Here is a 19,517-nt window from a genome sequence, read left to right as displayed (position 1 = left end):
AGAAAATTATCTGCAGCCATTCCAAGAGCTATTTGGCTGATATTTTCGTCTAAGTAAACGTTCGGAAATCGTTGAAAAAGAGCCTTAAAATCGAGCAAAAAAGCCAGTTGAACATGCGACTCGAAAATTGTCAAGGCGAGCGAGGCATTATGATGGGAAAAAAGACGAATCTATTCCCTAGCCACTTCACTATTTAAGCCTCGTAACTGTCCACACATGAAAAAATGCTACATCAAGTGGGGATCGCGTGGCTAAGTGGGTAAGACGCTGGCTCGCTAGTCTGGAGGTCGGTTGTTCGATCCCTGCATTGGCCGAGAAAGTTCATCCAGATTTTCCGGCGTGGTTCCCCCTTGTCAGTGATGCAGGACGGAGGGCCTGACAAGGACAGCTGTCTAGTCCTTCGGATGAGACGAAAAACCGAGGTCCCGTGTATACATTGGAATGCACGTAAAACATCCCTTGGCAGTTGGAATTCGATAGCACATAGCACTCATAGCACACTGTATGACGTATGCCCGTCTTCATTAGCCCAGTATAGGAGTAGAACAGTAGGACGTTAAACCCCATTTCATTTCATTTCAGCTACATCAAGTTGCACTCATGCGCGTCGGTGATGGGAATGAGTGTATACGCCGCTGATTCCACAAGATGTCTGTCTATAGTCACTCTATAGGATTAGGGCACTTTCAGCTAAACAACAAGAATTCGTTTGAAAGTGGAAGCATTAATTAGACCAGACTGGTGTGTTTGAATCGATGGTTTGAAACATTACGTTACGTTAATTCTGATGGTCAATCAATTAAACTTTTTAAACGTGTAAGAAAATCTCGTCCACTGCATTACATATAGCGTGTACTTGACTGACCTTGAATTGGTCGTGCATCAAAAGAGACTCAACACATCATCTTGGGACTAATATCTTGTTTTGATCGACAATTTGCCACGGTCATTGACGTGTTTTAACAGTGGCAGTAGACTGAAGACAAAACGGGAAGTAGACATGACTAGACATGACACTGAATCCAGGACAATTGCATCGGTGGCAAAATCTGATCATCTTATCTACATGCGTGACAATCTAGCCCAATTTCGTACAAAGAATCACGACTCCATTGAAGACAAAGTGGTATACACAATTTGTATTGGTTTGTTGTATTAATATCATATACCAATTATTAGATTTCTGTAAAACTAGGAATTATTTCTGCTTGGTTAACACAACTTTTCTGCTGACATATCCTTCCATCAAATAATACCATTAAATTTACAAACAATAATTCCTGGTTTTACGTTTAGCAGCATTTTTTTTCTTAAAACGACTACGGGTCTGAAAAATAAAAGAAAGCTGGTTCGTTTTTGTCTGTTAAATATCCTCTCACAGTCTCACATAACAACGTTTGGTCTTCGAGGGAATTATTAGTGAGCAGAAATTCGCCCGTATATCCGTTATCACTCGTCACATCAGTCAGTTATATAGAGAGATGATCGTAGCAATGATCTCTGTGTTAAAATTATATTTGGAATGTGTTTAACCAGCTCTATCACATATGTGATAATGACTGGCACCAATATTGTCCTTTAAATGTTTCGTCAACAACACAACAAAGTATGTAATATCAATGAAAACAAAGCTGTTATTTACGTGATCCCACACGGCCTGACTGACTTACCTTTATAGACATAGGTGAGTCTAAAACCTATCGGGCATGTTTCAGCGTCCATGTTACCCAAAAAACGTACTATTGTTCCTTTACCTGTAGGTATGGTAATAGGTTCCGGGGCCACGTCTCCACAATATCTGTAATAAAACCCACTATTGTGATCAGAGAATATATAGATATGTAATTAGATGGTGTCTCGACTATGTTGGCGGATGAAGGAAAGTGGGTTAGATATGAAGTAAATCTCCTACCTTGTTCCTTCTATCTCCACATAATCTTCCACACAATCGTTTCTTAGAGTATCATTACAATTACCATCCGTAGTTTCAATACTAAAATCTTCATCAAATGTAAGGACAAGATCTTTCTCTGGAAAACCAGGTAGTGTGAAAGATATGTTCTCTTCCTCACGGTATTTACCGCCTGATGTTAATATTGGTGGAACTGTAACATTAATAAATCATTCTATTAACTGATGACACCAATACATTATGTTAATACCTAGCATTTACCTGTTTACCTGTTGTAATACAATTACATATATAATTATATATGACGGAAAATCACAGGAAGATGCGGGTGGGGTGAGTATTGCGTCATAAACATCACAGAGATGGATCTAGGATCAATCCAACGGAATTCATTTTATAGCAATTGACCCATCCTATGTTGATAATAAACATTCGACTAGCATTGTTTAATCTCGGGGGATGGGGGGGGGGGTGGATGGCCGAATGGTTAGCACGTGCGCGCTGTATCATGAGGCCTGTCATTGGTTCGAATCCCCGCTTGTATGTGACAAGGAGTAGGGTTGCCTGTCCAACCTCGTGGGTTTTCTCCGGGTCCTCCGGTTTCCTCCCACTGCTAAAAAAGATCCAAACGCGCAAGCGAATAATTGAAATAAAATTAACCCATATGTTACTCCCAAAATGAACTAGTCTGTGTCGAGTGGACGTTAAACCCCATTTCTCTCTCTCTGTTTAATCTCGATGACAGGGGAATTAACTCTATAAATTCTATGTGAGCTTTGAACTTTAACAGCATATTTACAGAAAAAGTCACTTGTGAATTATTTAAGTCATTGGAAATATAAATTGTTTTTACTCACATTCACAATTAGTTCCCTTAAAACCTGCCATACAATTACAGGTTTGTTCTGAAGTGGGCGTTCCTCCGTTTTTACAAGGATTTGAATCTGGTACAGCGTCTATATAAAATATATAAAAGATTCCATGTTAAATAGACACCAACAACTGATATTAATTTATGCCAATATAAAATATATTTACATGTATACACACGAGAGAGAATTATATATCATGTGTTATATTGGCACGTGCGCACCGAAGTTTATATGTTGAACCAGAGGATGAGCTCAAGAATATACATGCTATGTTAATCTTATTGAAACAGTTTATACATGTGGAATATCTCCAACTCATACAAAGGAATATCTATCACTACCCAATGTGAGGTCATTGATACCATTATAGTAACATTAACCTTCTAGCGTACTCAAATATCGTTCTATTTACGTTTGATTAATTTTATATAAAAACATTAAATAAACTAAATGTTGATGTTGTAATTAATTTTATTTAGTACTCACCTATATATTGATAGGTAAAAATATAACCTCCAGCACCTGCGGAGTTGTCGGTAACAAGGCGTACTTGGGTACCAGCACCAGGTGAAAGCGTGATGTCTGCTGGAGCCGTAAAGCCAGAATATCTACACAAACAAAAAGTATTAAAATACAGGTGTCTTAAAGCGACAATAAGGCAGTATTAGAATCTACCACAAGATCATGTTCAAACAAATTCCGCCATGCTAGTACCTTTCTATCTCACCTAGTCCAAATTTGATATTTTGAATTCTTTGAAATTCAACCTATACGAATTCGGACAACCATAGGACGTTAAACCCCAATTAATGTCATGTCTTTTTATGTATAAAAATGTCATATCGGATCTAGAAGCTGTGAATGCGGGGGGGGGGGGGGGTCGGTTCCAAATCTAGGGCAACATCCACAATCCCACCACACAATACTCGCTATAACACAGACTCTCAGTAAAATATAGATCGTATTGCCTATATAGTTGTGTTTGTCAATCGTTATCTGGCCGTTCGCAGCTTTAATCATGTTGATATAAATTTCATGTCATATTATGATTGTTAGTGCTTTTGTTGACATTTTTTATTTTTTGTGAACCTTAGGACGTTTATTTGGTAGCATGTGAGGGGGGACCCTCCCCCCCTTAAATCCGCTTGTGAAGACCAGATTTTTGTTTGGGGTCTTTAGTTAAATCTATACAACGAGTAGTAAATGTTGTAGGAGTAAATGTTGGGATGGGGTGTATACGTACCGTGTGCCTTCAATCTCTAGGTAATCAGGAGCACCTACTCCAAAGTCATCAATGAATGAAATGGTGATGTTTTTACCTGGAACTCCAGGTATATTGGTTGTTACATTCAGATTTTTGCCATATGACTTTCCAGGTGTAATGATTGACCTTTCTAGAGTAAATAAAAATATATTTATGTTAAACTAGAGCTGTTATCGATGCACTTCTACAGACGAAACAAGAACTTGGAATTGTTTTGTGTCGCTTTCATAATTGGTCTTACATTTTCAACTCGTGCATTCAACTCTGAACCTTTATATCAACACTGTTATGTTACTTTAATGTTTAATCCCAATCTAGTTGGGTGGACACAGGTATCGTGGATCGTTTTCCCGTGTCAGTTGTTTATAAAGCAATAAACTACACCCGGCTCTCCCTCTTTTATCATGCGGTTAACTTAACTTGTTAAACAACCTCATAATAAAAATAGACAAATGACATTGTCAGCATTCGGCAGGCGTAATCTAAGTTCTAACTGTTAACTCACCTGCGCAGCCAATTAAACTCGGAATTGTCAGAATCGCTTTAACACAACTACATGTGTATCCACCAGGTGCAAGGATTGGTACACAAGGTGTTGTTTCACCAGGACAGTCTGTTATTTCACATACATTGACTGGAAGTAGCACGATACGAGATAAACATTATTTTATTTTACATAGATTCGTTAAACTGGCCATATACAACAGTAACCGATTGTACAATGACCAGATATTGAACATAATTTCAAATAACAACCACTTACCAGTACAATTATCTCCATCGTAACCAGGGGTACATTTACAAATACCTGATATACACTGACCGTTATTGAAACATGTGATATTCTAACAAAGATCGACTGAAATAAATAACAAAAGTTACGTTAAACATGGGCACTACTTTCAACAAATAAGATATTTGGACAAATCACACATCAGTTCTAACATCTTGTAGATGAAGTTGGTGTCTGACAGGTGTCATATTCATGGGCCACACTTGATGTGACTTGAAGTATGTGAGGACGGGGTCTTACCATAGGCGTACGGGCTCGATGACAGGTAGGGGGGCAGAACCCGAAATGCCCGAAAAAAAATTCTGCTTTACAGACAGCGGCGCCGGTCTTCTGCGAGAGGCGAATGAGCGGAGCTTTAATAGTATTTAATTAGATTTCGGTCACTTATTTAGCCAACTAGATGAAATAAAAAAAATTTTTTTCACTTTACCCGTCTGTCCGAAAAGTCAATTACAAACCATCTTGCGTGCACAAGGTGGGATATGCTGACTGTTTTGTGGGATGTTTCCTGGTAAAGTTGACGTATTATTATTTCACTTACGTGTCTTTCAATTTCATCATCCATTATGAGGCATAGTTGTATATTTAATTAGTATTATTATTAAAAACATACCTGGGTCTAGCTTAGTTCCACAATCTTCTCCACTAAACATTGGAGGGCAATCACATATACCATTGTTACATGTTGCATTGTTCAAACATATGTTGTTACAAGAATCAACTAGAAATATACAATAGTAACAGTTACTATATCTTGTGTAATTGATTGTGTTTAGTGCGGTCTTCCTACAGCAGACTATTTTGTGAAGCAGTTTGTTGGTTTGTTATCCTCTCTTTACATCTGAACAAGATACCGGTGTATACGATGCCCACCTGATACATTTGCTTAAAAATTTATAGAAACATTTGATATTATTACATATATGACGTCACTTTTAATCAAAATACTAGAAATGGATATGCTAATATGACGTCACTTTTGATATATATATATATATATATATATATATGTATATACTAATATGACGTCACTATTAATAAATAATCTGTAATTAATGAAAAGGTTTACCGCCACAATCTGGTCCAGAATATCCAAATGTGCATTCACATATGCCTCTTATACATTTACCTCCACTAAGACATTTAACGGCATCACAGGGGTCTGTAACATATAATATATTCACAAATAATAATCACAGGGGTCTGAATCATAACCACAGGTTTCGATAAGGTATTTTAATATTATAAGATCAGAAGACGGACATACGCAATAATTTAAGGAGTATTTTGACCGAACAGCTGTGATGCTAGACCCTACAATTATTTAGATCTCCAACTGTCATGCTAGCTCGGTTTTGCATTCTATTCGCACGACTATTCAGTTGTCCTTGCCAGGTTGTCCGTCCTGTGTAATCGACAATGGTGGAGACCAGACCAATACCGGGATTGAACCGTTGCCATATTGGATAGAGAGCCAACTCCCTACTCACTAAGCCACTGTGGGTCTCCAACAAACTGACACTAGCAGGGTATTTGGTAAGCCAAATTGGATCTCCAACACATTGCCACTAGCAGGGTATTTTGTAAGCCATCGTGGTTCTCCACCAAATTGACACTTGCACTGTATTTGGTATGTCATCGTTGTCCTCCAACAAACTGACACTAGCAGGTATATGGCAAGCTATATTGACACTAACAGGGTACTGTTTGTAAGCCATAGTGGTTCTCCAACAAATTGACACTAGCAGGCTATATTGTAAGTTATTGTGGTTTTCCAACAAAGGGTATTTGGTAAGTCATCGGAAACATTAGGGTATTGGATACACGAGTATGAATTCAAAGGTTATTGGATACACGAGTATGAGTTCAAAGGGTATTGGATGCACGAGTATAAGTTCAAAATATATCAATGATAAATTATGTAGAATTGCAAAAGTACTGCAAGCTCGTGCATGATACTCCGAGCGGGGTTATTGCAAAGTAAATATCGCTTCTGTATGCCCAAACCGCATGTTAAAAAGCATTCATCATAGTTAGATCGTGTTCCACAATTACCATCAACTGCAGACACAGTTACTTCACCATGGAAACAACTTTTTCCTCGCCCTTTAAATGACAGTTACTTTGCAACGGGCAAGCCATAGGGACAGCGAATTTGACCCGTCCGCACTCTCAATTTGATTCGATATTTTATATACCCTACCTGGACAAGGACATTGATTACAGTACCGTTCTTCTTGGTTTCTACCAATGCAGCGACGTCCATGATACTCCGGGGCGGGGTTATTGCAAACTCTATATCGCTTCTGTATGCCAAAACCACATGTTAAAGAGCATTCGTTATAATTAGACCAAGTTCCCCAATTACCATCAACTGCAAGAAAACAAATAATAATAACAAAACCAAATACGAACAATCCAAACCATTTGACAAAATTCAAAGCCCTAAAAACAATACAGGCAAAATAGTGTAATCAGCAATCAGACTCCTCGCCGTGTACAAAATACACGATGAACAGTGGTAACAGATGTCCGGAAGAGTAAGCTTACCCTGTCTGGCGCTACATCAGACATAGCTGCACCCAAACCATTAGATGAAGCCTCGGCACAATAGCGTTTGTGGCATTATATTAGATCAAAGTACACATGAAAACCACGCTTGAGAAACTTTCTCAGTAGGAGATTTTAAACCTTCTGGCTAACGGGCCAGCCCTCCTATCCACTGAGATACCACGGCGCCATTAGTAATGGGAGGATAAACCCATGTACATAATTGTCTGACTGATTCAATCTCACAAACCAACTAAAGTACCAGCCTTTGGTTTTTAATTTGAAAGAGCTGATTATCTACTCTTTCCAGTTGTCAATTACTGGGCCCGCTTCCGTCAGTGACGTCCCGAAAGCAATCTTCAAATTATTAAGGCTTTTCAACGGGGCCCTCAGAATATAGAAATAGGTGATAACCACCGTTATGAAAATAATAATAGCAATAATATTCTCACCTGGCTGACAATGTCGTCGGGATGGCCAATTGCTTCCTCTTCCTCCTCGTTTGCTCCATCCTCGCCCCCTTCCCCGTACTCTACCACCTCGTCCCCTTCTGCCTTCTTCCCACACTCCTCGTCCTCTCCTCCGATCCCGTCTCCGCCTACGACCCTGGGCGTCAGCCACCACAATACAAATAACCAAAATCAGTAAAACGACCAACGTCAAACGCATGTTGAAAGTTTTAACAGTTTCTCTGATAAACTGAAAGCTGTGTAAAGAACAGCGACGTGGTTCCCTCTTTTAAATATTTTCACATATCACCAGATGTTATTATTTACTTGTTGTCTGCTTCCGCCATTAAAATAGAAGGAAGTAAAACGTTTTTTGATGGGTTATATTTTTCGAAATGTTCAAAAATAAATCATTAACGATGTATTATAAAACACAAATTCCTTCTACTTACCCCTGGTAAGGTGCAGGACTTTCTGTGCCTAAGGCATCTTGGTTGGTCCACATCTTCCCTTGGCAGTAGCCTGAGACCTAAAGTATTATAGGAGATTTCTATAAATCTATTTGCCGTGTAAATGGGTAAGACGCTGACTCGATAGCCTGGGGGTCACGAGTTCTATCCCGGTGTTGGCCGTGTAAGTTCATCGAAATTTTCCGGCGTGTTTCCCCTTCCTCCCACCCCTTGTCAGTGGTGCAGATTAGATGGGCCTGTAAGTGACCACGTATAATCGTTCAGATGGGACGAAACAACGAGATCCCGTGTACAAATTGGGGTGGACGTACAAATCACTGTATGGCGCGTGCCAGTCTTCTCTTCATTAGGGGGATCACGTGGCTAAGTGGGTAAGACGCTAGCTCGCTAGACTGGAGGTCGGGTGTTCGATCCCTGCATTGGCCGAGAAAGTTCATCCAGATTTTCCGGCGTGGTTCTCCCTTGTCAGTGATGCAGGACGGAGGGGCTGACAAGGAAAGCTGTCTAGTCGTTCGGATGGGACGAAAAACCGAGGTCCCGTGTACACATTGGCGTGCACGTAAAAGATCCCTTGGCAGTTGGAATTCGATATAAAAGTAGGCCGTAGTTCCGCTGTCCGGGCAAAATTTCCCTCATAGCACACTGTATGGTGTATGCCCGTCTTCATTAGCCCAGGTTAGGAGCAGAACAGTAAGACGTTAAACTCCATTTCATTTCATTTCATTTCTCTTCATTAGCTCAGTCGAAGCAGTTAAACCCGATTTCATTTTGAATTGTTCAAATTATTTGGGCAAAATGTCCCATCATAGTATGTATCTATAGAATAAGCATCCAGTTAACACTATACGCCCACGGGCCGAATTACGTTTACTGACATGTTAGAGAAAGCACTTCATTGGTTAAAATTTATTTATGAAACAAAAGGGTAATACTAAGCAGAGCTGGAAATGGCCTTTAAATTGCAAAAATATGCATGCGTAGGACCAGGTTATAATTTTGATTACTTAAAAGGCGTGAGTTGGGTCCATACTAAACTTAAACATGCATTATGCAAGAGCAAAATCTGCTTATTACAAGTCTTTCTTTAGGCCTGAAATGTTATCTAAATTATCAATTAGACATTAATTAACTTATCCAGACCATAATAAACTCTCGATGTCAAGGCTAGCCTTCGATGTAGGCTGGATTAGATTCCTATATGCCGCTAACGGGCAAAGATAATTAAATCAGAAAAAGTGGATAATCGAGACTATGATGTTTATATTAATGATTTTAGTAATGATAACTGAGACTATGCAAAAATTTCACCCGCTTCTTTCTCGGCTCATAGTGGATCAATTTGACTGAAATTTTCAGCAAATTACCTTTACACTATCTAGTTTTTAACTATTATAGCGAGAACTGCCATCTCTTTATCTTATCTCCCATAATATATCTTTAACCTGACCGAAAACAGTCGCTGAGCTAGCTGACCGACATTTTAGTTCTTGCAGCTACGATTTTAGTCGCAAACAAAAAAAGTGTGAGAATTATTTTCATTGACGTCAAAAATATGTGACGCCTTTGATTAGACGCGTCATAGAAATATTCTAAAATCTTGAGAAGTATCTCCATTTAATAAAATTGAAAAGGTTCAATTAGTTATTTTTTTGTGTATAACAGACGTAAACCAGTGTAGGACCGCATTACAAAACAGTATATGAATTGTTGGATATGGCGGCCATTTAGGACAGAGATCTATTCTCAAGGTAGAGTAGAGAATTTTCTTTGAGAAGAATGGGCTGGAACCTATTACTAGAAATGGCCGTTTAATGGCACCTGCAACCGAAATTAAATTACTTGCTACATCTAGTTGCGGAAATAAAATGAATATATTAAAGTTATGGATATGTTTTATCTATTGCTTTATTCGCATGGTCGCCATCTTGCATATGAAAATCAAATTTTATAACCATGGTGAATTAACTTACCGGGAAACAGAATGGAAAAATAAAATTGATCAAAGTTATAGATATGTTTAAATTTATTGATTTATTCGCATGGCTGACATCTTGCATATGATAATCAAATTTTATACACATCTGCAGGAACAATAAAACTGATCAAAGTTATGTATATGTTTTATCTATTGATTTACTCAAATAGCTGACATCTTCCATATGAAAATAAAATTTTATAAGCATAGTTGATTACGTTACCGGGAAATAGAATGAATAATAAAATTGATCAAAGTTATGTATATTTTGATATTCTTTGATTTATCCGGATGGCTGCCATCTTGCACATATGGCAATTAAATTTTATACATATGGTGGATTACGTTACCAATTCAAAACTATGATACAAACTTGGAATGGATGCTCCTTGGACAATTGCGCATTGGTGAAACGATTTCGAATTATTAAGAACTCTTAAAGTGTCAATCATTAATTCCTAGCTGTTTTCTGGTGTTGTCCAGGTAGCGTCCAGTGACGGTTCCTTAAAGATACATTATCATAGGCGTACTAGCTGGAGGGGGGGGGGGGGCTGGGGGCGGCTGCCCCCCCATTTTGGGCACCAAATGCTGGGAAAATTTGGACACACAATTGTACTTTGTAAAAGTTGTATAAAAAAATATTGTGTTCTTGAATGTGTCCAATTTAACAGCAAATTTATTATTATCTACATTTTTGGGGCACCGACTGATGGTTAAGTTGATTTGCACTGCTGGAGCGTCATGATTATTGTTATAGCGTTTAAAAAACACAAGAATGTTTCAAAGGGGGGGGGGGGGGCGTCAACATCCCTTGCCCCCCCCCCCCCCTCGGATATCGATGTCTTCTTACGTTGTACCATCCACACAATGATACAGGGGTAGGAAACCCTCCAACCCCTGGACAAATATCCGACAAACAATTATTGCTTATTTGTGATGAGGTATGTATTAGTACTCCAAGACAACAAGCGGTTGACATTCAAGATACGCCCACATTTTGCAAGATATGGACAGAGAACAAGCTCAAAAAAGAAGCAATTTTTCGTACAATCAGGGGCCATAATCCAGGAATATGCACGAATATCGAAAGGAATCTAGATCTTTATAAACATACGTTTAAGTACAACACTGGCTCGCTAGCCTGGAAGTCGGGTGTTCAATCCCTGCATTGGCCGAGAAAGTTCATCCCGGACTGTTTCTATTTTATTCGTGTCCTTACTTTTTTGAATTGTCAGATATACTCTTACAGTCTCATATAACAACTTTTGGTCTTCGAAGGAATTATTAGTGAGCAGAAATTTGCCCATATATCTGTTATCATTCGTCACTTCATTCAGTTATATAGAGGGATAACTCGTGTTTTCCTTTTGCGTTCGTCATTTCTGATCGTTGAAGCATTAATTACGCCTCTATCTTAGCAATGATTTCTGTGAAAAAATAATATTTGGAATGTGTTTAACCAGTTCTATCACATATGTGATAATGACTGGCACTAATATTGTCCTTTAAATTAAAATAAATTACACAACATATTATTACCTTGTCAATTGTTTTATTTCATTAGGGGATTAAAAAATCAGTCAGGCGTTAATGAATACACACACCCGCTGTATATAGGTAATTAAGGAATAAACATTCCAATTATGCATTCGGTCACTGTGACATCACTGGCATCTGAGGGGAATAAGAGTGTTTTCGATAATTGGCAAAGTTGTTTTTACAGGAGGTCTCTTTTGGCGTCTTTGAGTGATGATAGCCGAAATTAATTTTACTCAGATTGGTGTAAACTTGCCGTAAATTGGATATAGTAACCATTGGCTATATGTACCGAAAAGTAATGTCGTCCATCTTATGTGCCCTTTAATATTACCTCAATCTAATTAAAACACAGATCCTAATTCGTTTCCTTTGTATAGTTCAAAATTTCGTTTTACATGTGTTTACTACACTAGGACCTGGAAGAGTTGTTATCATTGATGTGTTCTGAATGATGTGAGGGATAAGCCAATGAAACGGTCTGTTACAACCGGTCAGATCTTCATGTAGTGTAGGCCATCGAAAGTATAAAAAAACGAAACGAAATATAGATTTGTATATTAATCAGATTGATATTCCCTCTAAATAATTCAAATAAAAAATATGTACACAATGTATGGATACCGAAATGACCTAGTTTCCCTAGTTTTGCTGTCTGAGGGAGAGAGAGAGAGCATCTACTCGACACAATCTAGGTCATTTCGGGACTAACACATGGTTCAATTTTATTTCAATAATTCGCTTCCGCATAGGGGTCTTTAGCAGTGGGAAGCAACCAGAGGACCCAGCGAAAACCCACGAGGTTGGACAGGCCACCCTACTCCTTGTCAGGTACAACCGGGGATTTGAAATCATGTCAGTTGACTCAATGACAGACCTTATGATACAGCGCACACATGCTAACCATTCGACCATCCAAAACCCCCTGAAGATAAAGACTTGGCACTAAATGATTTACTACAAAGATCGCATTTGATTGTCAGTCAGCAGGCGAAATGTAGAGTTTCCTCAACGTTCCATTTTTTGTCCTGATGTTTGGTGCATTGCTTGCATGTGAACCTGTAGATCAGACTTGACACTAAACGATTTACTACAAACATCGCATTTGAACGGTTTCGCTCCCGAGTGACGGCTGGTATGTCTCTTTAGATCGCACAGTTGATTAAACGCCCTGCTACACAGATCACACCTGTAAGGTTTTTCTCCCGTATGAATACGCGTGTGAACTAACAGGTACGATTTACTCCTGAACGATTTACCGCAAACATCACATTGATAGCCCTTCTCTCCGGTATGGATCCTCATGTGACATTTCAGGGTGGAGCTATCGTTGAATGACCAACTACAGACCTGACAAGAGTAGGGTTTTACTCCTGTGTGAATACGCATGTGTTTTCGGAGATTAGAGTTTTCATGGAATGATACACCACAAATCTCACATGTAAACGGTCTTGTTGCTGAATGAATATTCATGTGTTTCGTCACATCAGAAGGTCGTTTGAAAGATTTACTACAAACATCACATTTATATGGCCTCTCACCAGTATGAATTCTGACATGTCTCTCAAGACGTCCAGCATCAGCGAATAATCTACAACAAACATCACATTGAATGCGATTGTCTCCATTATGGATACTGATATGTCTCTCAAAATAAGCCTGGTCTTTATAGGCCTTACCACAAACATCACATTCATATGGTTTTCCTTTAGTATGAACTCTGGCATGTCTCTCAAGTAAACTATTTTTCGGAAATATTTTATGACACTGATTGCATTGATGTTTTCCTTTTGTTTTAACATACTGCCGACTATTTTTAGATCTATTTGGTTGTGTTGTAAGAATTAACTGTTTATGACTACACGTATGATTCTCAAGATCAATGTACCGTGTAAAACGTATATGACAAACAGTACATTGATGTGATGAACACTCTGTTTGTTTAACATGTGTTTTATAATGTTCTTCAAAGTCGGTGTATAACTCAAAGATTTTATCACACTGTTTACATTGATGTGAGTTGCTTGCTTCAGATTTCTCTTCTTTTACATGTATTTTACAATGATCTTCTAAGTCTAAATATTGTTCAAAACGCTTGCTACAAACTGTACATTGATGTGACAAACTAGACTCCTCTTGTTCAACATGTATTTCACAATGTTCTACTAACTTAGTGTATAATTCAAATTTCTCGTAACACAGTTTACATTGATGTATGGCTTCAACATCATCAGTTTTCTCTTCTTTAATATGTTTGTTGATATCAGATGTTACCTTAGCGAAATGTACTTTACAATTTTCATCGTAAATTTCCTCTTCTTTAACATGTATTTTATTGTGAAGTTCTAGGTCACTGTACTGTTGATAAATTTGATCACATACAACACACTGGTGAAATGTACTTACATCATTAGTTTCCTGTAATATAAAAAGAAAATTAGTGAAAAAGTAAAATAGTAACACAATAATTGTTCACTTGAATATGTATTTTGTTGTGGATCTCTAGTAGACCTGCAAATCTATGGAAAAGACCCACTATGACCTCGTTGGAGGACATTTTCAAACTGAAAACTCCCATACATGAATTCTAACAGAAAGTTTGTTTTGTACAAAGAATTCTTTAAACAACAAGTGAGGCTGATGTCCCCCGTCGAAATCCTGAAATAAATAGATGACACATATTTATTAATTGCACATTTCTCTTTTTCAAAAGTATCGAGCAATCAAACTGATTAACAACTATACACTAAGTTTCTTCATTCTTTGTCAGATAGAATCGCAGTCAAAGAAGTTGCTTAGTTCTGCTTAGCTTTAGCGGGATATGTTAATCATTGAACTGAGTCAAATCCAGTGAAAATCTGACACATAAGATGTCATTGAGAGTTGATTAGAGTCTTTTCAAGTTAATAAATGTCTAATTAATAGTTTATATAACATTTCAGGCCTAAAGAAAGACTAGCAATAAGTAGATTTAGCTCTTGCATAATGTATGTTTAAAGTAGCTAAGTCTCTAACTCAATATCATTCCAAGTCTTCGACATTGAAACACAACATTGATGTTGTGATCTTACCGAGAAATGAAATGAAATGTTGTTTAATGGCACGTCAGCTCCAACCGGGCTATATTGCGCCAAACATATGGTGAATTTAACGGGACAAATTAAAACAATATCACAGGAATGTATTCATATATGTAAATAAAAACAAATATCACAGAAAATATACTTAAAAATAAATATATCAATTCCTTTACATATATAAATATTTAAAAAACAATATATGATAAATATATACAATTAAAATTTTGAATAAAAGTTTGTCTCTTTTAAAAATGCTAGCAATTCATCATAAAGCTCCGGTTGAGCAAATAGCTGACGTACTGACTGGCAACGGTAATATTTAGATCTAATATGTTTGAGATGATTGCACTCACTTACCGAGAAAAGATGGCCTTCAAATGTCCAATATTTAAGAAGAAATGAAAATTTTACCATTGATACACGAATCATGTACCATAATGCATTTCACATTCTGACCCATTTGTAACAAGGGACTCGAAGAACGAGGCTAGACATATTCAACAAGTCATGTCAAACGGTGACATCATATTCTTATTTGGAGAGCATGCGCGGTGAATACTATCGCTGTGGACTGGAATAACCATACGCTAGAGATTGCCATTCGATTGAGACTTCTGACGTATTTTGCCGAATAACTGATTAGAAATTACAGTAAAACTGAAACGCAACAGAGCCTCGTTTAACATGGTAAATAGGCGGCACCGACGCCTCGCACTGGCCAAACTGTGCCACCTACTGAGCCCAAAAAATGAAGACTGGGCGGCAACATACAGTGTACATACCTTTTGAAAATAGCTGACAAGGTTTTTCCCATGTGCCAATACTATATCATGGTGCGTAGGTTTACAAAATCGTCTTTTTGATTTTTTTTATGGGTATATTTCTGTCTGCGGGTCAGCCGCAGCAGTGTTTTGATCTCAATTTTACAGGGTATTAATCAATCCATGGTTTAACAAGATGCCAAAACTAATAGTGTATCAAATCTCCGAAACTATTTTTTAAGTGCTCAGAAATCGAGTCTAAGGGAGTCAATGTTCAAAATTTTCTGGGGAGGGCCCCCCTAGACCAACCGCGCAGGCGCTCACCTGCGGTTGCTCATGGGTCAGGCTTCACCCGACATTGCCGCGCACAACCAAATTCTTAATCGAGGCTCTGAAACGCAATGAATGTAAATCAGTTTATATACATTCATATACATGTACATTATTATATGAGTTGCAATTCATTTGAGTCAATTTCTAGGTCCCAAAGATTAGCTGTTTAGCTTCTTTAGTTAACCTACCGGTATAAAGGTTTTAATTCTATTTCAATTACCTAAATCGCTAATATTCGGGACCTAGAAATTGACCCAAAATGGATCACAATGCATATAATAATGTAATCTGATTGTATATGAACTGATTTAGATTCAATTGTTTCTGTTTTGACTCTAATTTCAAATAAGTTAGGTCCAGCGAAATATGGCATGAGTCTCAACCGAATAGCAATTTCTAGTGTCTGCCAGTCTATTGTGCATGTTCTCCAGATAAGATGAGTTGTGGAATATATATCTAGCCTCGTTCTTTCTGGTCACTTGTTACAAATGACACTGAAAGTGAAACGCACTATGGTACACGATTCATGTACCAATGGTAAAATGTTTATTTTGTCTTAAATATTGGATATCAGAAGCCTACATTTTCCTGCTAAGATCACAACATCAATGTTGATTTGAATTGACAAATAATTCGTATTTTGAACGTGTAAGACTTTGGATGATATTGAATTAGAGTACTTTAACATTAAAGATACATTATGGGAAATTTTTATAGAGAGTTGGCCATTCTTGCTATAACAGTTCAAAAGTAGACGACGAAGGAAGAATATATTGAAAATTTCAGTCAAAATACTTTATTCTGAACAAAGTTATCATCGTTGTAATATTTGACTAGAAATGGTATTCAAATATCTTCACCTTGGCCGATCGTTTGATTGACAGGCGTTAACTCCACCTACATAATCTCGATTATCAAGTAACGTTTTCAATGGCTTGAGACGGGGTTGCAGTTCAATTCGTATCACATTTATTTTTACTACAAATTAAAAATAAGACTTTTATTATATAGATAAGAAGCGAAAGTTTGAAAGGAATGGACCAAATCAATGAGGCACAATTATAGCCGCCTTCTTGTTAGCCTGCGTGTACTCTTGTACTGTAATGTGACTACGTGACTTCCGAAGCAGACAAATAGGAAACACTACCAGTGATCCAATGGGGCTGCAATTCAACTGGGGTGATGTTAGCTGCGATGTTTATCAATTTTTCTGTAAACGCAAGTGACAAAAGGGTGTATAATACCAACATCCAAACTCTCATTTTAACTACAACTGAACATAATTTCAAGGCCGTATATATCGAGCTTTCAATCAAACTGACTGATATAAGGCATCGCTCAACAGCGGCCTCGCTTTGTACACTCATTTAGCCTCGATCTAACTGATGACGTCAACGTAACGGTTAATAATCTCCGCATGGGGCATGGAGTTTGATTGGCTATATCTATTTCTTAAGGCCAGCTCAGTTTTGTTAAGATCGTTGAGATGTAAATAAGGTTAAGCACGTGATTGTTGTTGAGATTGTAGGTTAGGGTTAGGGTAAGCATTAGGGCTATGTCCAGGGTTAGGATTAGGGTTGGGATTAGCGCTAGCCCTGTTTACATCTTATGACCTTTGATCAAAAATTGAGCTGGCCTTATTATTTAGCACTAACCAGTTGAATGTCGTTGCTATGGTTTGTAGGTTGACTGGACCTTTTGTTGAGAGGGACATTAACATGCTTTTACTTGAACATCGTGTTTGTGTGAAATATCTTCTACGTGTTATCCTATTTGACACGATACAAGAGATGTGTCCCCGGGGTATGTCAAGAAACTTTACAGAATTCTTGCAGCTTTTTCTTATAATGAGGCCCCGAATACACCGTGAAGTGGAGACAAAAAACATGACATCATGTTGCTAACAATTTTAAATAGATTATTCTTAGATCAGAGCTTTAAGCCGTTATTATTTTTGTAGCAACCTGCCATGTTTTTGGCAACATTTGGTATATTTGTTTATTCAACGAGGACATCTTTGACTGTTTACGAGTATTATTAGGTCACGCCTTGAAGATATTATTACTTGGCTATTAGTTGTGTGTATATAGGCCTATATAGAGGTCGCATTAGTTATTAATTATTTTGATTTAATCAATCAGTGAAATCCTATTTAAATCCAAGCTGTAGCCGAGCCATCCGTGGGTCTACAGAGTTGATTCTGGGCTTGTTGTTTAAATATAGATCTAATTTATAATTTCTATAACATCTGAAGCATAAATCAAGACTTGCAATAATCAGATTTAGCTCTTGCATAATGTATGTTTAAACAATAATAATCACATGAGCTTCGCTGTACTCAGCGTTAAACTCCATTTTATTTCATTTCATTTTCCTCTACTCAGGCAATACCTGTACTGTTGTTACACATTACTAATTTACAAATTGCCTATGACGTAATTTGATTAGTTTACCGTCTCCATTTCTTGTGGGAAGTTATGACTAAAATTACACTATCTTTACAGAAGTAAAATGTAAAAATTAATCTTGCTTCAATGATTTCGAGTCTTCAGATTTGCAATGTCGCCATCTTTGTCTTGGTCTATTTCCTGTTGTATATAGACTTTGACGCAGAACGAACCAACACGAGTAACGGGTGTATCGAGTTACTGCAAATTGTTATTGAAGAGTTCAAATGAGATCAGTTTCAATGTCTTGAATATTTTATAGAGACACCTGCGTACACATAGACGTGAATGTTTTAAAGGGACTATCCCGAACAGTATCTCAAAAATGGAAGTCCGAGTACGTATGAAATTTAAGCGCCAATTTAAAGGACAATATTGGTGCCTGTCATTATCACACATAGAACTAATTAAACACGTTCCAATTATAATTTTAACACAGAGATCATTGCTACGATAGCAGAGTAATACAGGTTTCCCGAATCGGAAGTGACGAACGCCAAAGGAAAACACGAGTCATACCTCTATATATAACTGACTGAAGTGAAGTGATAAAAGATACATGGGCGAATTTCTGCTCACTAATTATTCCTTCCAAGACCAAAAGTTGTGTGAGACTGTGAGAGGATATCTGACAATTTATAAAAAAGAATTGACTGCCACTAGATAAGAGAACACGAAAGAAAAACAGAAAAAGTCCGTGCATTACCATGTTTTTATAAGGTATAGCATGAATATAAACAAGGGAATGTACGGACAATTTCTATTTTTCTCATGTTCTCTTATCTAATGATATTCAATTACTTTATTGAATTGTCAGATATCCTCTGACAGTCCCATATAACAACTTTTGGTCTTCGAAGGAATTATTAGTGAGCAGAAATTCGGCCGTGTATCTGTTATCACTCGTCACATCAGTCAGTTATATAGAGTGATAGATGGATAGATAGATGTTTATTGCATCAAAACGTCCATGAAGGACAGCATGCATACATGTACATATACACTTAGACATAGTCATATACATTCAATAATACATATTACATAGACAACTCATTACATTCGTACAAACAGTATA

General features: G+C 37.5%; 1 protein-coding gene across 2 annotated transcripts; it reads right to left on the bottom strand.

Annotated features, from left to right (window-relative positions):
• Window positions 1-1,124: 1,124 nt before the first annotated feature.
• LOC126814824 (zinc finger protein OZF) lies at window positions 1,125-18,581 on the bottom strand. 2 transcript variants are annotated; one of them, XR_007677769.1, is made up of 13 exons: window positions 18,449-18,463; window positions 7,844-8,369; window positions 7,045-7,215; window positions 5,911-6,003; window positions 5,455-5,562; window positions 4,812-4,907; window positions 4,554-4,682; window positions 4,028-4,178; window positions 3,271-3,392; window positions 2,770-2,868; window positions 1,913-2,105; window positions 1,671-1,798; window positions 1,125-1,327 (listed from the first exon to the last, which is right to left on the bottom strand). XR_007677769.1 is itself a non-coding variant. In XM_050540207.2 (2 exons), the coding sequence occupies exons 1-2, from the start codon at window positions 18,455-18,457 to the stop codon at window positions 12,830-12,832; spliced, it is 1,419 nt and encodes a 472-aa protein (XP_050396164.1). In that variant the 5' UTR covers window positions 18,458-18,581; the 3' UTR covers window positions 11,827-12,829. The 2 variants fall into 2 exon arrangements, 1 of the variants encoding a protein (XP_050396164.1); XM_050540207.2 differs by lacking the exons at window positions 1,125-1,327; window positions 1,671-1,798; window positions 1,913-2,105; ... (7 more) ...; window positions 7,045-7,215; window positions 7,844-8,369 and adding an exon at window positions 11,827-14,239 and having other exon boundaries at window positions 18,449-18,581.
• Between the last annotated feature and the right edge of the window lie 936 nt (window positions 18,582-19,517).

The sequence above is a fragment of the Patella vulgata genome, chromosome 3 (genome assembly GCF_932274485.2).
Source record: "Patella vulgata chromosome 3, xgPatVulg1.2, whole genome shotgun sequence".
NCBI classification, from domain to species: Eukaryota; Metazoa; Mollusca; class Gastropoda; family Patellidae; genus Patella; species Patella vulgata.
This window is presented reverse-complemented; position numbering and strand designations above follow the sequence as displayed.